Raw genomic sequence first — 20,000 nt, forward strand, 5'->3', positions numbered from 1 at the left:
CAGCGCCCCCTGTGTCCTGGAGGACCGAACACAGCGCCCCCTGTGTCCTGGAGGACCGATCACAGCGCCCCCTGTGTCCTGGAGGACCGATCACAGCGCCCCCTCTACGCTGGAGGACCGATCACAGCGCCCCCTGTGTCCTGGAGGACCGATCACAGTGCCCCCTCTCTCCGGGAGGACCGATCACAGCGCCCCCTGTCTCCTGGAGGACCGATCACAGCGCCCCCTCTCCCCGGGAGGACCGATCACAGCGGCCCCTCTCTCCTGGAGGACCGATCACAGCGCCCCCTCTGTCCTGGAGTAACGATCACAGCGCCTCCTCTCTCCTGGAGGACCGATCACAGCGCCCCCTCTACGCTGGAGGACCGATCACAGCGCCCTCTCTCTCCTGGAGGACCGATCACAGCGCCCCCTCTACGCTGGAGGACCGATCACAGCGCCCCCTGTGCCCTGGAGGACCAATCACAGCGCCCCCTGTGTCCTGGAGGACCAAGGAGAACAGCCCCACCTTCCCCACACCCTCTCAATGCTGAAAACAACCTCTTTCCCACCCTCGTTCATTTTGTGTGAACACTGGACCCTCCCCTTGGGGTCTCATCACCAACTGGATGTTCCTGGGTCTCCCTCCCCTCTCACCCCTCCCCCTCACCCCCTCCCAAATGCAATCACCCCTCCCCCTCACTCCCCCCAAATGCAATCACCCCTCCCCCTCACTCCCCCCCAAATGCAATCACCCCCCCTCACCCGCTCCCCAATGCAATCACCCCCCCCTCACCCGCTCCCCAATGCAATCACCCCCCCCTCACCCGCTCCCCAATGCAATCACCCCCCCCTCACCCGCTCCCCAATGCAATCACCCCCCCCTCACCCGCTCCCCAATGCAATCACCCCCCCCTCACCCGCTCCCCAATGCAATCACCCCCCCCTCACCCGCTCCCCAATGCAATCACCCCTCCCCCTCACTCCCCCCCAATGCAATCACCCCTCCCCCTCACTCCCCCCCAATGCAATCACCCCCCCCTCACCCGCTCCCCAATGCAATCACCCCTCCCCCTCACTCCCCCCCAATGCAATCACCCCCCCCTCACCCGCTCCCCAATGCAATCACCCCCCCCTCACCCGCTCCCCAATGCAATCACCCCTCCCCCTCACTCCCCCCCAATGCAATCACCCCCCCCTCACCCGCTCCCCAATGCAATCACCCCCCCCTCACCCGCTCCCCAATGCAATCACCCCCCCCTCACCCGCTCCCCAATGCAATCACCCCTCCCCCTCACTCCCACCCAATGCAATCACCCCTCCCCCTCACCCCAATGCAATCACCCCCCCCTCACCCGCTCCCCAATGCAATCACCCCTCCCCCTCACTCCCTCCCAAATGCAATCACCCCTCCCCCTCACTCCCTCCCAAATGCAATCACCCCCCCCTCACCCGCTCCCCAATGCAATCACCCCTCCCCCCCAATGCAATCACCCCTCCCCCTCACTCCCTCCCAAATGCAATCACCCCCCCCTCACCCGCTCCCCAATGCAATCACCCCTCCCCCTCACTCCCTCCCAAATGCAATCACCCCCCCCTCACCCGCTCCCCAATGCAATCACCCCTCCCCCTCACTCCCCCCCAATGCAATCACCCCTCCCCCTCACTCCCTCCCAAATGCAATCACCCCCCCCCACCCGCTCCCCAATGCAATCACCCCTCCCCCTCACCCGCTCCCCAATGCAATCACCCCTCCCCCTCACTCCCTCCCAAATGCAATCACCCCCCCCTCACCCGCTCCCCAATGCAATCACCCCCCCTCACCCGCTCCCCAATGCAATCACCCCTCCCCCTCACTCCCCCCCAATGCAATCACCCCTCCCCCTCACTCCCTCCCAAATGCAATCACCCCTCCCCCTCACTCCCCCCCAATGCAATCACCCCTCCCCGATCACCCGCTCTCGAAAAATGCAATCACCGACCCCCCCTCCCTCAGCCCACAAACTGGTGGACACCCCCCTCCCACCCTCAAACAGGTGGCTTTTCTTTGTCATTCAAGTGTTTTGCGTTCTGAAGAAAAGTCAGTGGACTTGGAACATTAACTCCATTCCTTCCTCCACCGATACTGCCAGGCCTGCTGAGTTTCTCCAGTATGTTCCGTTGTTATTTGGAGAGCGACCGGGTTTGGGCTGACAACGGCATCCAGACAATGACCATAACCAACAAGAGACTGACTAACCAGGGTGGTGGCCCCTTGACATTCAATGGTATTAACATCACTCAGTCTCCCACTATCGATATCCAGGGAGTTACATGGTAAATGACCCCAGTCAGGAGCTGGATAGCTACCTCAGCCCAGCGAAGGTCCAGCAGTTCGTGCTCACCATGGGGATGTAGACAGCCACCCCAGAGATAAGACAGTCAAATGGACAATGGTAACCCCATAAACTGGGGGTTAAAGAAGTTTCATTTGCAGGGCACCCACTCTTTAGGTGGGTTCCGCTGAAGCCACAGCCAAATACCAAGAGACTGGATAGTTAATAAAGGTAACTTAATAGGATAACTGTGAATTTGATTAATTCAATTTGTTCTTTGAAATGTTAAGACATGCAATGTATGTAACTATGAACGACATGGAAAATTGTACAAGTACCAAAGATTTATTTACATGAATAAAGTATATTTTGAAATAAAAAAAAAGTTACATGGAACCTTCCACATAAACAGTGTCGACAGGAGCCGGTCAGAGAGTAACTCACCTCCCGAGTCCCCAAAGCCTGTCCACCATCTACAAAGTACAAGTCAGGAATGTGAGGGAATACCTACCTTCAACAACACAAAAACCAGGACAAGGCTATCTGCTTGATTAGCACAATGTCTACAAAGATCGGCTCCTCCCCACCACTGGCGCGCAGCAGTAGCAGCAGCAGCAATGTGCACAATCTATAAAATGCACTGCAGAAATTTATTGAAGATCCTTAGGCAGCACCTTCCAAACCCATGACCACTTCCATATGGAGTGACATCTAGAAAACGCTTGGGAACACCACCCCCTGCAAGTTCCCCTCCAAGCCTCATGCGACTTGGAAATATATCTCCATCCCTTCAGTGCTGCTGGGTCAGAATCCTGGAATTCCCTCCCTGAGGCCACTGTTGGTGTACGTGCACCACATGGAGGGCAGTGGCTCAACAACGCAGCTCAGCACCATCTTCTCAAGGGCAGCTCGGGGACAGGCAATAAATGTTCCCACATCATACAAATGAATAGGATAGACAGTTACCAAAACCAAAGTTCAACTTATTCTCAAACTTACTGCTACGGATCTGTTCATCCTGTTACTTGTTCTCAGTTAAATCAGCCAACAGACAGTTCAAATTAGTGTTAAAACTATACTTTTATTATTGTCAAAAAACTAGAGTTAATTGGGTTACAGTACAAAATATATAGAAACAGCGAGCCCTGTCAGACTACTGCATTGCAACCTCTGTGAACACAGCTCAAGTAAAGTGCGTTGGATTCCAGAATCTTGAATTTCTGGTAAATTCTATCCATTTCCCTGGTTCTCCTTAACCCTTGTTCTTTGGGATTGACAGGAAACAGAATTCGAGCACTGAAGGATTCCCTATCCCCTTTCCTGAAGCTGCTGCTCCCATTCCCCATCGTTTGTACCTTGTTAAGGGGAGGGGGGAGCAACGTCAGATTATTAATCCAAGATGGGCATTTTGGCCAAGTTCAAGGCCATTTCTCTGGGTTTGGGGGGGGGAAACAGACAGCAGAATGGGATCCACAGGACCCACCCCCACCTCTGGGAGGGGAACAGGTGTCAGTCTCCCTCAGGGAGAGGTAGGGGAGTATGGTCAATCTCCCTCGGGAAGGGGAAGGGTCAGTTTTCCTCGGGGAAGATCTGCTCAATCCCAGAGCCTGGGGAATGAGTTAATGACAGTGAATGAGGGAAGGGGGAAGGAAGGGGAGGGGACAGTTTAATCCACAATGAATCCCTGGACCCTTGCCCGTACCCTGTCTCTCAGTACCTGTGCAACTAGAAAAGTCTTGGAACAGTAAGCAAAATAGCCATCAAGCTGAATCCACAACTTGGGAAATTTATTCAGGAGCATCCAGCTCCACTTCTCTGGGAAACAAGTCTGTGTTTGGTCCTTTGTGGCTGTGATTGGGAAACCTGGAGAGACCACATCTGGGGCTCACTGCAGGCAGGGAGCTACCATGTCGTACTGCCGACCAGCATGGAGAAGGATGTTTCCATGGTGGTGCTGTCAGTTCGGTAGGTGGGGGGAGGTGTGATGGACCCTTGCTGATTATCAGAGAGAGCGATCTGATTGCCCTGGTGATCCAGTCCATTGGAGACTCTATTCTGCTGGCTAGTTTGTTGCTGCAGTCTCTGCTGGAGGCAGCTGATCTGAGCGGTGAGAGCAGACAGTAGGCCATAGGTGTTCTCTACCTCCACCTGGGTCAGCCAGCGCAGGTAGCAGCTCTTCCAGAAGCGGATGCTGGCCGCTGGGATGGGAGGGAGCAAGAGGCCACTGGGATCCAGGGAAGGAGCTGGGGAGATTCTCTGCGGTTGCTCCAACTCCAGCAGGCTCTCCAGTGACTGGCTGAGTTTACTCAGCTTCTTTGTTACCGATGTGTTCTTCCATGGCAGGAACTGGGGAGCAGTGAGGAGCACACCTTTACTCAGGAGGTAGACCGACCTCAGAGGCAGAATATCAAGCTGCAACACAGGAGAACAGCAGATAAGCTGGGCTCACTGGACAGTGACCAGGAAACAGAAGCTTGGACAGGTTCCCCCTCTCACCCCCCCCCCCCCCCCCCCCCCAACTACCTCCCCCCACTCTAATATAGGGGTCAAGGGGCAGTGACAGGATCAGGAAACCTGGCTGATTTCCCCCCCCCCCTCTCTAATATAGGGGTCAAGGGGCAGTGACCAGGAGCAGGAACCCTGGCTGATTTCCCCCTCTCTCTAATATAGGGGTCAGTGGACAGTGACCAGGAGCAGGAACCCTGGCTGATTTCCCCCCCCCCTCTCTAATATAGGGGTCAGTGGACAGTGACCAGGAGCAGGAACCCTGGCTGATTTCCCCCCCCGCTCTCTAATATAGGGGTCAGTGGGCAGTGACCAGGAGCAGGAACCCTGGCTGATTTCCCCCCCCCCTCTCTAATATAGGGGTCAGTGGACAGTGACCAGGAGCAGGAACCCTGGCTGATTTTCCCCCCCCCCCCTCTCTAATATAGGGGTCAGTGGGCAGTGACCAGGAGCAGGATCCCTGGCTGATTTCCCCCCCTCTCCCTCTAATATAGGGGTCAGTGGGCAGTGACCAGGAGCAGGAACCCTGGCTGATTTCCCCCCCCCCCCCTCTCTAATATAGGGGTCAGTGGGCAGTGACCAGGAGCAGGAACCCTGGCTGATTTCCCCCCCTCTCTCTCTAATATAGGGGTCAGTGGGCAGTGACCAGGAGCAGGAACCCTGGCTGATTTCCCCCCCTCTCCCTCTAATATAGGGGTCAGTGGGCAGTGACCAGGAGCAGGAACCCTGGCTGATTTCCCCCCCCTCTCTCTAATATAGCGGTCAGTGGGCAGTGACCAGGAGCAGGAACCCTGGCTGATTTCCCCCCCCTTTCTCTAATATAGGGGTCAGTGGGCAGTGACCAGGAGCAGGAACCCTGGCTGATTTTCCCCCCTCTCTCTCTAATATAGGGGTCAGTGGGCAGTGACCAGGAGCAGGAACCCTGGCTGATTTCCCCCCACCCCCTCTCTAATATAGGGGTCAGTGGGCAGTGACCAGGAGCAGGAACCCTGGCTGATTTTCCCCCCTCTCTCTCTAATATAGGGGTCAGTGGGCAGTGACCAGGAGCAGGAACCCTGGCTGATTTTCCCCCCTCTCTCTCTAATATAGGGGTCAGTGGGCAGTGACCAGGAGCAGGAACCCTGGCTGATTTTCCCCCCTCTCTCTCTAATATAGGGGTCAGTGGGCAGTGACCAGGAGCAGGAACCCTGGCTGATTTTCCCCCCTCTCTCTCTAATATAGGGGTCAGTGGGCAGTGACCAGGAGCAGGAACCCTGGCTGATTTTCCCCCCTCTCTCTCTAATATAGGGGTCAGTGGACAGTGACCAGGAGCAGGAACCCTGGCTGATTTCCCCCCTCTCTCTCTCCAACCCAAGGGGTCAGTGGACTGTACCTGTTTTTATTCAGGTTCTCACCTTCTCAGTGTTGTGATGTTGGGATAGCCCATTCTGGACCATGGATTGAGTATCACCGCTGTATAGGGCATTTCTGAATAACTGCTGATGTCCAGTTGGAAACTGAAGAGACCAGTCCCAGACCGATGGTAGTGGACAGTTCCTCTCGTCCCGAGAGAAGAAACCACCCTTCAGCACCACCTGCTGGACACGCTGCGCATTACGAGACAGCGACCAGTCATTGGTGAAAGGGGTCATTCGAGTGTTCATACCTATTGGGGGAGACTGACAATAGAGAGAGAGATACAGTCATCAGGCAAAACAGAGAGAAACTAACAGCGTCCCTGGACTCTGGGAGCAAAGTGAGAGAGAGGGATAGAGATTGTGGGAGAGCAAGCAGATGGGGTTTGGAGGAGAAGGGAGAGAGATTGAGAGGTACATACCTGCTGAATATAGGTCCGTTCCCTCGAACAGTTGAACAGGAAAGTGCCAAACAGCACAGTGTGGGTGCTGTTGTGTAACGCCATAAGGTAGCGATCTGTGAATTCAAAAAAGCCTCTATAATGGTCCAACAATTGCCAAACACAGTCCAGGAAGAGCAGGAATACTGGAGACTGGAAAACAGGATTAAACAGGAGTTACAGCAAGAGCGCACCCATGACATACCGCAAGGTGGACAGTATAGTCTAACAGGAAAACCAAAACTTCAACTGCACTGGATTAGCTACACAGTAAGGTCTTCTAGAGTCTTTTCAACATAGTAAAGCTTCCTCTACACTGTCCCCCCATCAAACACTCCCAGGGACAGGGACAGCACGGGGTTAGATACAGAGTAAAGCTTCCTCTACACTGTCCCCCCATCAAACACTCCCAGGACAGGGACAGCATGGGGTTAGATACAGAGTAAAGCTCCCTCTACACTGTCCCCCCATCAAACAGTCCCAGGGACAGGGACAGCACGGGGTTAGATACAGAGTAAAGCTCCCTCTACACTGTCCCCCATCAAACACTCCCAGGGACAGGGACAGCACGGGGTTAGATACAGAGTAAAGCTTCCTCTACACTGTCCTCCATCAAACACTCCCAAGGACAGGGACAGCACGGGGTTAGATACAGAGTAAAGCTTCCTCTACACTGTCCCCCCATCAAACACTCCCAGGACAGGGACAGCATGGGGTTAGATACAGAGTAAAGCTCCCTCTACACTGTCCCCCATCAAACACTCCCAGGGACAGGGACAGCACGGGGTTAGATACAGAGTAAAGCTTCCTCTACACTGTCCCCCATCAAACACTCCCAGGACAGGGACAGCACGGGGTTAGATACAAAGTAAATTTCTCACTACGAAGGCTGTAACTTAATGTAATGTGAATGGACTAGCAAACCTGAACAAATGCTGAACGTTCTGGGGACATTGAGATAAAACACGCAGTGTGAAAGAGTGACCATGAAATCAGTGCTGACTGGCCTTTCACTGACCTGCTTCCCTTACACCTGCTATCCCTAGCTGGTCTAGATAACTGATAGGCCCCAGACCCACAGCAGTGTGGGTGATTATTAGCGCTGGCCTATGTAGCTATGGCCAGATCCCAGTAGACAGCGATACAGGTCCCTCTGCAATGCCACAGAACTGTCCGACAGTGGGCAGCGGCCTGGTGCAGAGTCAGGAAGGGCTGTCGAAGAGCAGCAATGACGGCCCAGAGAACGAGAGCCTCTCACCTCGTCTTTCTCTGTCGCTCGCAGCTGGTTGAAGCGGTCACTGAAGCGATGACCGGCCTCCACCCACTCCTTCTGCAGCAGGCTCTGAAATCCCAGGATAGTTCGGCAGTAAGGATCCAGCTGAACCTGGACCAGTGAAGAGATAACGCAGGCCAGGTCACGGTCATCGGTCTCTGTGGGAACACCGGTCACAGTTAGCAGCCTTCGAGAGACCCCGGGGTCAACAGCACCCCCCACTCACAGAACCCCAGCACACAGAGTCAGCCCCTTCAGGACAGGGAGGGGGACCCCGTACCCCAGCACACAGAGTCAGCCCCTTCAGGACAGGGAGGGGGACCCCGTACCCCAGCACACAGAGTCAGCCCCTTCAGGACAGGGAGGGGGACCCCGTACCCCAGCACACAGAGTCAGCCCCTTCAGGACAGGGAGGGGGACCCCGTACCCCAGCACACAGAGCCAGCCCCTTCAGGACAGGGAGGGGGACCCCGTACCCCAGCACACAGAGTCAGCCCCTTCAGGACAGGGAGGGGGACCCCGTACCCCAGCACACAGAGTCAGCCCCTTCAGGACAGGGAGGGGGACCCCGTACCCCAGCACACAGAGTCAGCCCCTTCAGGACAGGGAGGGGGACCCCGTACCCCAGCACACAGAGCCAGCCCCTTCAGGACAGGGAGGGGGACCCCGTACCCCAGCACACAGAGTCAGCCCCTTCAGGACAGGGAGGGGGACCCCGTACCCCAGCACACAGAGTCAGCCCCTTCAGGACAGGGAGGGGGACCCCGTACCCCAGTGAGAGTCAAACCCTTCAGGACAGGGAGGGGACCCCGTACCCAAGTGAGAGCCAGCCCCTTCAGGACAGGGAGGGGGACCCCGTACCCCAGCACACAGAGTCAGCCCCTTCAGGACAGGGAGGGGGACCCCGTACCCCAGCACACAGAGCCAGCCCCTTCAGGACAGGGAGGGGGACCCCGTACCCCAGCACACAGAGCCAGCCCCTTCAGGACAGGGAGGGGGACCCCGTACCCCAGCACACAGAGTCAGCCCCTTCAGGACAGGGAGGGGGACCCCGTACCCCAGCACACAGAGTCAGCCCCTTCAGGACAGGGAGGGGGACCCCGTACTCCTGGGGAAAGCTGCTGTAAATTTGAAAGCTCTGGTTTGGAGCTGGTGGAAATGTCATGGTGAATGGGAAGAGGGAGTCTTACCCTGCAGAGTGACAGTCAGCCTTTGGTTACTCAGCAACGAGGAGATTTCACTTGCCTTCTTTAGACACAGCCTGGTTGGGGGAGGAGAAGGAAGGAGATAACAGTCACAATGAAACTGTCTGTACAGTGAGTGAACAGGAGGCTCTCTATTGCTCCTGGCCAGACCTGTTCATCCCCAAAACTGACTTGATTCGATTTATTATTGTCACATGTCCCTCAGTACAGTGAAAAGTGATGTTTTGCTTGTAATACAGAGAAATCATACCAGACAAAGTGGATGAGGGTAATAGAGCAGCACGAGGAATACAAGGTGACAGCTGCAGAGGAGGTGCACCAAGAGAGACCAACCTGACCTTTGAAATTGGAGAGGTCCATTCAGAAGGTCTTGGAGTCATAGAGATGTACGGCACGGAAACAGACCCTTCGGTCCATCCCGTCCAGACATCCCAACCCAATCTAGTCCCACCAGCCAGCACCTGGCCCATGTAAGTCGAACAACAGACAGGAAGATGGTGTGAGAGTGAGGAGTGATTGACAGCCCCGGTCTCTGACCCACTGGGTACGTACCTCACATACTCCAGCCAGTGTGTCCCCTCAAGGGTCGACAGCCACTTTTCATCAGAGTCCTTGAGGGAGCTGGGATTCTCTGTAATACAGGCAGCACCAGTCAGTTGCTACAGATCAGACAGCCCTGAGCAATACAACAGCAAAGACAGACAGGCAGGGTTTGGGGTACTTACCACAGCTGCAGAGAGCTCGCAGTTTGCTGTACGCCTGTTGGATTTCGAGGGTATTTGGTAAATCATCTGACAAGTCAGCGATCACCAGACGACAGTGTGCACCATACAACAGTTCCTCCAGCTTACTGAAGAGGACAAAAACAAATCAGGAGAGACGGAGAACAGGTAACGAGAAAGTCATCAACCAACCAGCTCACGGCAAAGGGCTGAAACCACCCACCAACCAGCTCACGGCAAAGGGCTGAAACCACCCACCAACCAGCACACGGCAAACGGCTGAAACCACCCACCAACCAGCTCACGGCAAACGGCTGAAACCACCCACCAACCAGCACACGGCAAAGGGCTGAAACCACCCACCAACCAGCTCACGGCAAAGGGCTGAAACCACCCACCAACCAGCTCACGGTAAAGGGCTGAAACCACCCACCAACCAGCTCACGGCAAAGGGCTGAAACCACCCACCAACCAGCTCACGGCAAAGGGCTGAAACCACCCACCAACCAGCTCACGGCAAAGGGCTGAAACCACCAACCAACCAGCTCACGGCAAAGGGCTGAAACCACCAACCAACCAGCTCACGGCAAAGGACTGAAAGCACCCACCAACCAGCTCACGGCAAAGGGCTGAAACCACCAACCAACCAGCTCACGGCAAACGGCTGAAACCACCAACCAACCAGCTCACGGCAAACGGCTGAAACCACCCACCAACCAGCTCACGGCAAAGGGCTGAAACCACCCACCAACCAGCTCACGGCAAACGGCTGAAACCACCAACCAACCAGCTCACGGCAAACGGCTGAAACCACCCACCAACCAGCTCACGGCAAAGGGCTGAAACCACCCACCAACCAGCTCACGGCAAAGGGCTGAAACCACCCACCAACCAGCTCACGGCAAAGGGCTGAAACCACCCACCAACCAGCTCACGGTAAAGGGCTGAAACCACCCACCAACCAGCTCACGGTAAAGGGCTGAAACCACCAACCAACCAGATCACCGCAAAGGGCTGAAACCACCCACCAACCAGATCACCGCAAAGGGCTGAAACCACCCACCAACCAGCTCACGGCAAAGGGCTGAAACCACCCACCAACCAGATCACGACAAAGGGCTGAAACCACCCACCAACCAGCTCACGGCAAAGGGCTGAAACCACCCACCAACCAGCTCACGGCAAAGGGCTGAAACCACCAACCAACCAGATCACCGCAAAGGGCTGAATCCACCCACCAACCAGCTCACGGCAAAGGGCTGAAACCACCCACAAACCAGCTCATGGCAAAGGGCTGAAACCACCCACCAACCAGCTCACGGTAAAGGGCGTAAACCACCCACCAACCAGCTCACGGCAAAGGGCTGAAACCACCCACCAACCAGCTCACGGCAAAGGGCTGAAACCACCAACCAACCAGCTCATGGCAAAGGGCTGAAACCACCCACCAACCAGCTCACGGCAAAGGGCTGAAACCACCCACAAACCAGCTCATGGCAAAGGGCTGAAACCACCCACCAACCAGCTCACGGTAAAGGGCTGAAACCACCAACCAACCAGCTCACGGCAAAGGGCTGAAACCACCCACCAACCAGCTCACCGCAAAGGGCTGAAGCCACCCACCAACGAGCTCACGGTAAAGGGCTGAAACCACCCACCAACCAGCTCACGGCAAAGGGCGTAAACCACCCACCAACGAGCTCACGGTAAAGGGCTGAAATTAACAGCAGGCAACATGAAACCTGCAAATGCTGAAAACTCAGGCCGGACTGAGAACTGGAAACTCAACAAACAACTTCGGATGCTGCTGCAGCACAGTCAATACACACAGCTTTACTCAGGGGACAGTGTAGAGGGAGCTTTCCTCTGTATCTAACCCCGTGCTGTCTCTGTCCCTGGGAGTGTTTGATGGCGGGGGTGACAGTGTAGAGGGAGTTTTACCCTGTATCTAACCCTGTCTGGGGAGTGTTTGATGGCGGGGGGGGACAGTGTAGAGGGAGTTTTACCCTATATCTAACCCTGGATGCCCCTGTCGGGGGAGTGTTTGATGGCGGGGGGACGGTGTAGAGGGAGTTTTACCCTGTATCTAACCCTGGATGCCCCTGTCTGGGGAGTGTTTGATGGCGGGGGGACGGTGTAGAGGGAGTTTTACCCTGTATCTAACCCTGGATGCCCCTGTCTGGGGAGTGTTTGATGGCGGGGGGACGGTGTAGAGGGAGTTTTACCCTGTATCTAACCCTGGATGCCCCTGTCGGGGGAGTGTTTGATGGCGGGGGTGACAGTGTAGAGGGAGTTTTACCCTGTATCTAACCCTGGATGCCCCTGTCTGGGGAGTGTTTGATGGCGGGGGGACGGTGTAGAGGGAATTTTACCCTGTATCTAACCCTGTGCTGTCTCTGTCCCTGGGAGTGTTTGATGGCGGGGGGGACAGTGTAGAGGGAGTTTTACCCTGTATCTAACCCTGGATGCCCCTGTCTGGGGAGTGTTTGGGATAGTGGAGAGTTGGGGATAGGATGGATTGACTCAGGCTATAACATGTTTGGTCACATCATTGCTCTGAGCGATCGTGAGATCCTACCTGACTCCGTCTCGCTGTGGGTAGGTGTTGCTCTGGATGTTGCTCATCCTCATGAGGTTGCTTCCTCGATGGTGCCAGTGCCAACGCTGAGGAGAGATCAAGAAATATCCATCACCAGCAACGACAGCACAAAGGGTCAGGAACTCAGGACAACACGGTCAATACTTACTGGAACACGGCCCTCAGTGAAGTAAGCACCTGCGTCCTTAATATCCAAGTCTAGAATCTTCCGGGGAACGACCAGAACCTTAGAAAGACTAAACAAAAGAACAAGAAAATTACACGGTAGCAACTGGCTTTACTGGTTACAGGTCTGTCCCTGTATAACACTGGGGTACAGTACTGGTGGGGACAGGTCTGTCACTGTATAACACTGGGGTACAGTACTGGTGGGGACAGGTCTGTCACTGTATAACACTGGGGTACAGTACTGGTGGGGACAGGTCTGTATAACACTGGGGTACAGTACTGGTGGGGACAGGTCTGTCCCTGTATAACACTGGGGTACAGTACTGGGTGGGGACAGGTCTGTCCCTGTATAACACTGGGGTACAGTACTGGTGGGGACAGGTCTGTATAACACTGGGGTACAGTACTGGTGGGGACAGGTCTGTCCCTGTATAACACTGGGGTACAGTACTGGTGGGGACAGGTCTGTCCCTGTATAACACTGGGGTACAGTACTGGTGGGAACAGGTCTGTCCCCTGTATAACACTGGGGTACAGTACTGGTGGGGACAGGTCTGTCACTGTATAACACTGGGGTACAGTACTGGTGGGGACAGGTCTGTCCCCTGTATAACAATGGGGTACAGTACTGGTGGGGACAGGTCTGTCCCTGTATAACACTGGGGTACGGTACTGGTGGGGACAGGTCTGTCCCTGTATAACACTTGGGTACACTACTGGTGGGGACAGGTCTGTCCCTGTATAACACTGGGGTACAGTACTGGTGGGGACAGGTCTGCCCCTGTATAACACTGGGGTACAGTACTGGTGGGGACAGGTCTGTCCCTGTATAACACTGGGGTACAGTACTGGTGGGGACAGGTCTGTCCCCTGTATAACACTGGGGTACAGTACTGGTGGGGACAGGTCTGTCCCCTGTATAACACTGGGGTACAGTACTGGTGGGGACAGGTCTGTCACTGTATAACACTGGGGTACAGTACTGGTGGGGACAGGTCTGTCCCCTGTATAACAATGGGGTACAGTACTGGTGGGGACAGGTCTGTCCCTGTATAACACTGGGGTACGGTACTGGTGGGGACAGGTCTGTCCCTGTATAACACTGGGGTACAGTACTGGGTGGGGACAGGTCTGTCACTGTATAACACTGGGGTACAGTACTGGTGGGGACAGGTCTGTCACTGTGTAACACTGGGGTACAGTACTGGGTGGGGACAGGTCTGTCCCTGTATAACACTGGGGTATAGTACGGGTGGGGACAGGTCTGTCACTGTATAACACTGGGGTACAGTACTGGTGGGGACAGGTCTGTCACTGTATAACACTGGGGTACAGTACTGGTGGGGATAGGTCTGTCACTGTATAACACTGGGGTACAGTACTGGTGGGGATAGGTCTGTCACTGTATAACACTGGGGTACAGTACTGGTGGGGACAGGTCTGTCCCTGTATAACACTGGGGTACAGTACTGGTGGGGACAGGTCTGTCCCTGTATAACACTGGGGTACAGTACTGGTGGGGACAGGTCTGTCCCTGTATAACACTGGGGTACAGTACTGGTGGGGACAGGTCTGTCCCTGTATAACACTGGGGTACAGTACTGGTGGGGGCGGGTCTGTCACTGTATAACACTGGGGTACGGTACTGGTGGGGACAGGTCTGTCCCCTGTATAACACTGGGGTACAGTACTGGGTGGGGACAGGTCAGTCCCTGTATAACACTGGGGTACGGTACTGGTGGGGACAGGTCTGTCCCCTGCATAACACTGGGGTACAGTACTGGGTGGGGACAGGTCTGTCCCTGTACAACACTGGGGTACAGTACTGGGTGGGGACAGGTCTGTCACTGTATAACACTGGGGTACAGTACTGGTGGGGACAGGTCTGTCCCTGTATAACACTGGGGTACAGTACTGGTGGGGACAGGTCTGTCCCCTGTATAACACTGGGGTACAGTAATGGGTGGGGACAGTTCTGTCCCTGTATAACACTGGGGTACAGTACTGGTGGGGACAGGTCTGTCACTGTATAACACTGGGGTACAGTACTGGTGGGGACAGGTCTGTCACTGTATAACACTGGGGTATAGTACTGCTGGGGACAGGTCTGTCACTGTATAACACTGGGGTACAGTACTGGGTGGGGACAGGTCTGTCACTGTATAACACTGGGGTACAGTACTGGTGGGGACAGGTCTGTCCCTGTATAACACAGGGGTACAGTACTGGTGGGGACGGGTCTGTCCCTGTATAACACTGGGGTACAGTACTGGTGGGGACGGGTCTGTCCCTGTATAACACTGGGGTACAGTACTGGTGGGGACAGGTCTGTCACTGTATAACACTGGGGTACAGTACTGGTGGGGACAGGTCTGTCCCTGTATAACACTGGGGTACAGTACTGGTGGGGACAGGTCTGTCCCTGTATAACACTGGGGTACAGTACTGGTGGGGACAGGTCGGTCACTGTATAACACTGGGGTACAGTACTGGGTGGGGACAGGTCGGTCACTGTATAACACTGGGATACAGTACTGGTGGGGGACAGGTCTGTCACTGTATAACACTGGGGTACAGTACTGGTGGGGGACAGGTCTGTCACTGTATAACACTGGGGTACAGTACTGGTGGGGACAGGTCTGTCACTGTATTACACTGGGGTACAGTACTGGTGGGGGACAGGTCTGTCACTGTATAACACTGGGGTACGGTATTGGTGGGGACAGGTCTGTCACTGTATAACACTGGGGTACAGTACTGGTGGGGGACAGGTCTGTCCCTGTATAACACTGGGGTACAGTACTGGTGGGGACAGGTCTGTCCCTGTATAACACTGGGGTACAGTTCTGGTGGGGACGGGTCTGTCACCGTATAACACTGGGGTACAGTATTTGTGGGGACGGGTCTGTCACTGTATAACACTGGGGTACAGTACTGGTGGGGACAGGTCTGTCCCTGTATAACACTGGGGTACAGTACTGGTGGGGACAGGTCTGTCCCTGTATAACACTGGGGTACAGTACTGGGTGGGGACAGGTCTGTCCCTGTATAACACTGGGGTACAGTACTGGTGGGGACGGGTCTGTCCCTGTACAACACTGGGGTACGGTACTGGTGGGGACGGGTCTGTCACTGTATAACACTGGGGTACAGTACTGGTGGGGACAGGTCTGTCCCTGTTTAACACTGGGGTACAGTACTGGTGGGGACAGGTCTGTCACTGTATAACACTGGGGTACAGTACTGGTGGGGACAGGTCTGTCCCCTGTATAACAATGGGGTACAGTACTGGTGGGGACAGGTCTGTCCCTGTATAACAATGGGGTACGGTACTGGTGGGGACAGGTCTGTCCCTGTATAACACTGGGGTACAGTACTGGGTGGGGACAGGTCTGTCTCTGTATAACACTGGGGTACAGTACTGGTGGGGACAGGTCTGTCCCTGTATAACACTGGGGTACAGTACTGGGTGGGGACAGGTCTGTCACTGTATAACACTGGGGTACAGTACTGGTGGGGACGGGTCTGTCCCTGTATAACAACGGGGTACAGTACTGGTGGGGACAGGTCTGTCACTGTATAACACTGGGGTACAGTACTGGTGGGGACAGGTCTGTCCCTGTATAACACTGGGGTACAGTACTGGTGGGGACGGGTCTGTCTCTGTATAACAATGGGGTACAGTACTGGTGGGGACAGGTCTGTCAGTGTATAACACTGGGGTACAGTACTGGTGGGGACAGGTCTGTCCCTGTATAACACTGGGGTACAGTACTGGTGGGGACAGGTCTGTCACTGTATAACACTGGGGTACAGTACTGGTGGGGACAGGTCTGTCCCTGTATAACACTGGGGTACAGTACTGGTGGGGACAGGTCTGTCCCTGTATAACACTGGGGTACAGTACTGGTGGGGACAGGTCTGTCCCTGTATAACACTGGGGTACAGTACTGGTGGGGACAGGTCTGTCCCTGTATAACACTGGGGTACAGTACTGGTGGGGACAGGTCTGTCCCTGTATAACCCTGGGGTACAGTACTGGTGGGGACAGGTCTGTCCCTGTATAACACTGGGGTTCAGTACTGGTGGTGACAGGTCTGTCCCTGTATAACAATGGGGTACAGTACTGGTGGGGACGGGTCTGTCTCTGTATAACAATGGGGTACAGTACTGGTGGGGACAGGTCTGTCAGTGTATAACACTGGGGTACAGTACTGGTGGGGACAGGTCTGTCACTGTGTAACAATGGGGTACAGTACTGGTGGGGACAGGTCTGTCCCTGTATAACACTGGGGTACAGTACTGGTGGGGACAGGTCTGTCCCTGTATAACACTGGGGTACAGTACTGGTGGGGACAGGTCTGTCACTGTATAACACTGGGGTACAGTACTGGTGGGGACAGGTCTGTCCCTGTATAACACTGGGGTACAGTACTGGTGGGGACAGGTCTGTCCCTGTATAACACTGGGGTACAGTACTGGTGGGGACAGGTCTGTCAGTGTATAACACTGGGGTACAGTACTGGTTGGGACAGGTCTGTCACTGTGTAACACTGGGGTACAGTACTGGTGGGGACAGGTCTGTCCCTGTATAACACTGGGGTATAGTACTGCTGGGGACAGGTCTGTATAACACTGGGGTACAGTACTGGTGGGGACAGGTCTGTCACTGTATAACACTGGGGTTCAGTACTGGTGGGGACAGGTCTGTCACTGTATAACACTGGGGTAATGTACTGGTGGGGACAGGTCTGTCACTGTATAACACTGGGGTACAGTACTGGTGGGGACAGGTCTGTCCCTGTATAACACTGGGGTACAGTACTGGTGGGGACAGGTCTGTCAGTGTATAACACTGGGGTACAGTACTGGTGGGGACAGGTCTGTCACTGTGTAACACTGGGGTACAGTACTGGTGGGGACAGGTCTGTCCCTGTATAACACTGGGGTATAGTACTGCTGGGGACAGGTCTGTATAACACTGGGGTACAGTACTGGTGGGGACAGGTCTGTCACTGTATAACACTGGGGTTCAGTACTGGTGGGGACAGGTCTGTCACTGTATAACACTGGGGTAATGTACTGGTGGGGACAGGTCTGTCCCTGAATAACACTGGGGTACATTACTGGGTGGGGACAGGTCTGTCCCTGTATAACACTGGGGTACAGTACTGGTGGGGACAGGTCTGTCCCTGTATAACACTGGGGTACAGTACAGGTGGGGACAGGTCTGTCCCTGTATAACACTGGGGTATAGTACTGCTGGGGACGGGTCTGTCCCTGTATAACACTGGGGTACAGTACTGGTGGGGACAGGTCTGTCCCTGTATAACACTGGGTTACAGTACTGGTGGGGACAGGTCTGTCCCTGTATAACACTGGGGTATAGTACTGCTGGGGACAGGTCTGTCTAACACTGGGGTACAGTACTGGTGGGGACAGGTCTGTCCCTGTATAACACTGGGGTATAGTACTGCTGGGGACAGGTCTGTACAACACTGGGGTACAGTACTGGTGGGGACAGGTCTGTCACTGTATAACACTGGGGTTCAGTACTGGTGGGGACAGGTCTGTCCCTGTATAACACTGGGGTACAGTACTGGTGGGGACAGGTCTGTCCCTGTATAACACTGGGGTACAGTACTGGTGGGGACAGGTCTGTCACTGTATAACACTGGGGTACAGTACTGGTGGGGACAGGTCTGTCACTGTATAACACTGGGGTACAGTACTGGTGGGGACAGGTCTGTCCCTGTATAACACTGGGGTACAGTACTGGTGGGGACAGGTCTGTCACTGTATAACACTGGGGTACAGTACTGGTGGGGACAGGTCTGTCACTGTATAACACTGGGGTACAGTACTGGTGGGGACAGGTCTGTCACTGTATAACACTGGGGTACAGTACTGGTGGGGACAGGTCTGTCACTGTATAACACTGGGGTACGGTACTGGTGGGGACAGGTCTGTCACTGTATAACACTGGGGTACAGTACTGGGTGGGGACAGGTCTGTCCCTGTATAACACTGGGGTACAGTACTGGTGGGGACGGGTCTGTCCCTGTATAACACTGGGGTACAGTACTGGTGGGGACAGGTCTGTCACTGTATAACACTGGGGTACAGTACTGGTGGGGACGGGTCTGTCCCTGTATAACACTGGGGTACAGTACTGGTGGGGACAGGTCTGTCACTGTATAACACTGGGGTACAGTACTGGTGGGGACAGGTCTGTCACTGTATAACACTGGGGTACAGTACTGGTGGGGACAGGTCTGTCACTGTATAACACTGGGGTATAGTACTGGTGGCGTTTGGTCTGTCCCTGTATAACACTGGGGTACAGTACTGGTGGGGACAGGTCTGTCCCTGTATAACACTGGGGTACAGTACTGGGTGGGGACAGGTCTGTCACTGTATAACACTGGGGTACAGTACTGGTGGGGACAGGTCTGTATAACACTGGTGTACAGTACTGGTGGGGACAGGTCTGTATAACACTGGGGTACAGTACTGGTGGGGACAGGTCTGTATAACACTGGGGTACAGTACTGGTGCGATGGGTCCCTTTTTTAAAATCCTGTTTCAGCTTAAGAGTCATAGAGATGTACAGCATGGAAACAGACCCTTTGGTCCAACCCGTCCATGCTGACCAGATATGCCAACACCATCTAGTCCCACCTGCCAGCACCCGGCCCATATCCCTCCAAACCCTTCCTATTCATATACCCATCCAAATGCCTCTTAAATGTTGTAATTGTACCAGCTTCCACCACATCCTCGGGCAGCTCATTCCATACACGTACCACCCTCTGGGGGAAAAAGTTGCCCCGTAGCTCTCTTTTATATCTTTGCCTCTAGTTCTGGACTCCCCAACCCCAGAGAAAATACTTTGTCTATTTATCCTATCTATGCCCCTGATAAGGTCACCCTTCAACCTCCGACACTCCAGGGAAAACAGCCCCATCTTGTTCAGCCTCTCCCTGAAGCTCAAATCCTCCAACCCTGGCAACATCCTTGTAAATCTTTTCTGAACCCTTTCAAGTTTCACAACATCTTTCCAATAGGAAGGAGACCAGAATTGCACACAATATTCCAACAGTGGCCTAACCAATGTCCTATACAGCCACAACATGACCTCCCAACTCCTGTACCCAATACTCTGACCAATAAAGGAAGGCATACCAAACACCACCTTCACTATCCTATCTACCTGTGACTCCACTTTCAAGGAGCTATGAACTGCACTCCAAGGTCTCTTTGTTCAGTTCCACTTTCCTGGACGTCCCGTAATGTCATTGCTGCAGAATCATTTTTATTTTTTGCAGAAGTTGATCTGTTCATTGAGGGGCCATTGCTGCCACCTGAGAAACTCTCCCCTTCCTTTGACTGGATAAACA

General features: G+C 54.6%; 1 protein-coding gene across 4 annotated transcripts in view; it reads right to left on the reverse strand.

The window, feature by feature from the left end:
- Positions 1-3,205: 3,205 nt before the first annotated feature.
- The window catches only part of LOC140453966 (myotubularin-related protein 10-A-like), a 34,223-nt gene continuing 17,428 nt past the window's right edge, over positions 3,206-20,000 (reverse strand). For all 4 annotated transcript variants that reach the window (XM_072548851.1, XM_072548852.1, XM_072548850.1 and 1 more), the window contains exons 8-16: positions 12,581-12,668; positions 12,412-12,497; positions 9,837-9,961; positions 9,664-9,742; positions 9,097-9,167; positions 7,892-8,064; positions 6,616-6,786; positions 6,194-6,457; positions 3,206-4,706 (exon numbers count right to left, since the gene is read on the reverse strand). In XM_072548851.1, coding sequence (XP_072404952.1) covers positions 4,197-4,706; positions 6,194-6,457; positions 6,616-6,786; positions 7,892-8,064; positions 9,097-9,167; positions 9,664-9,742; positions 9,837-9,961; positions 12,412-12,497; positions 12,581-12,668 — 1,567 coding nt within the window. In that variant the 3' untranslated portion in view covers positions 3,206-4,196. The remainder of the gene's footprint in view (positions 4,707-6,193; positions 6,458-6,615; positions 6,787-7,891; positions 8,065-9,096; positions 9,168-9,663; positions 9,743-9,836; positions 9,962-12,411; positions 12,498-12,580; positions 12,669-20,000) is intronic.

Source organism: Chiloscyllium punctatum, chromosome 28, assembly GCF_047496795.1.
Source record: "Chiloscyllium punctatum isolate Juve2018m chromosome 28, sChiPun1.3, whole genome shotgun sequence".
Lineage (NCBI taxonomy): Eukaryota > Metazoa > Chordata > Chondrichthyes > Orectolobiformes > Hemiscylliidae > Chiloscyllium > Chiloscyllium punctatum.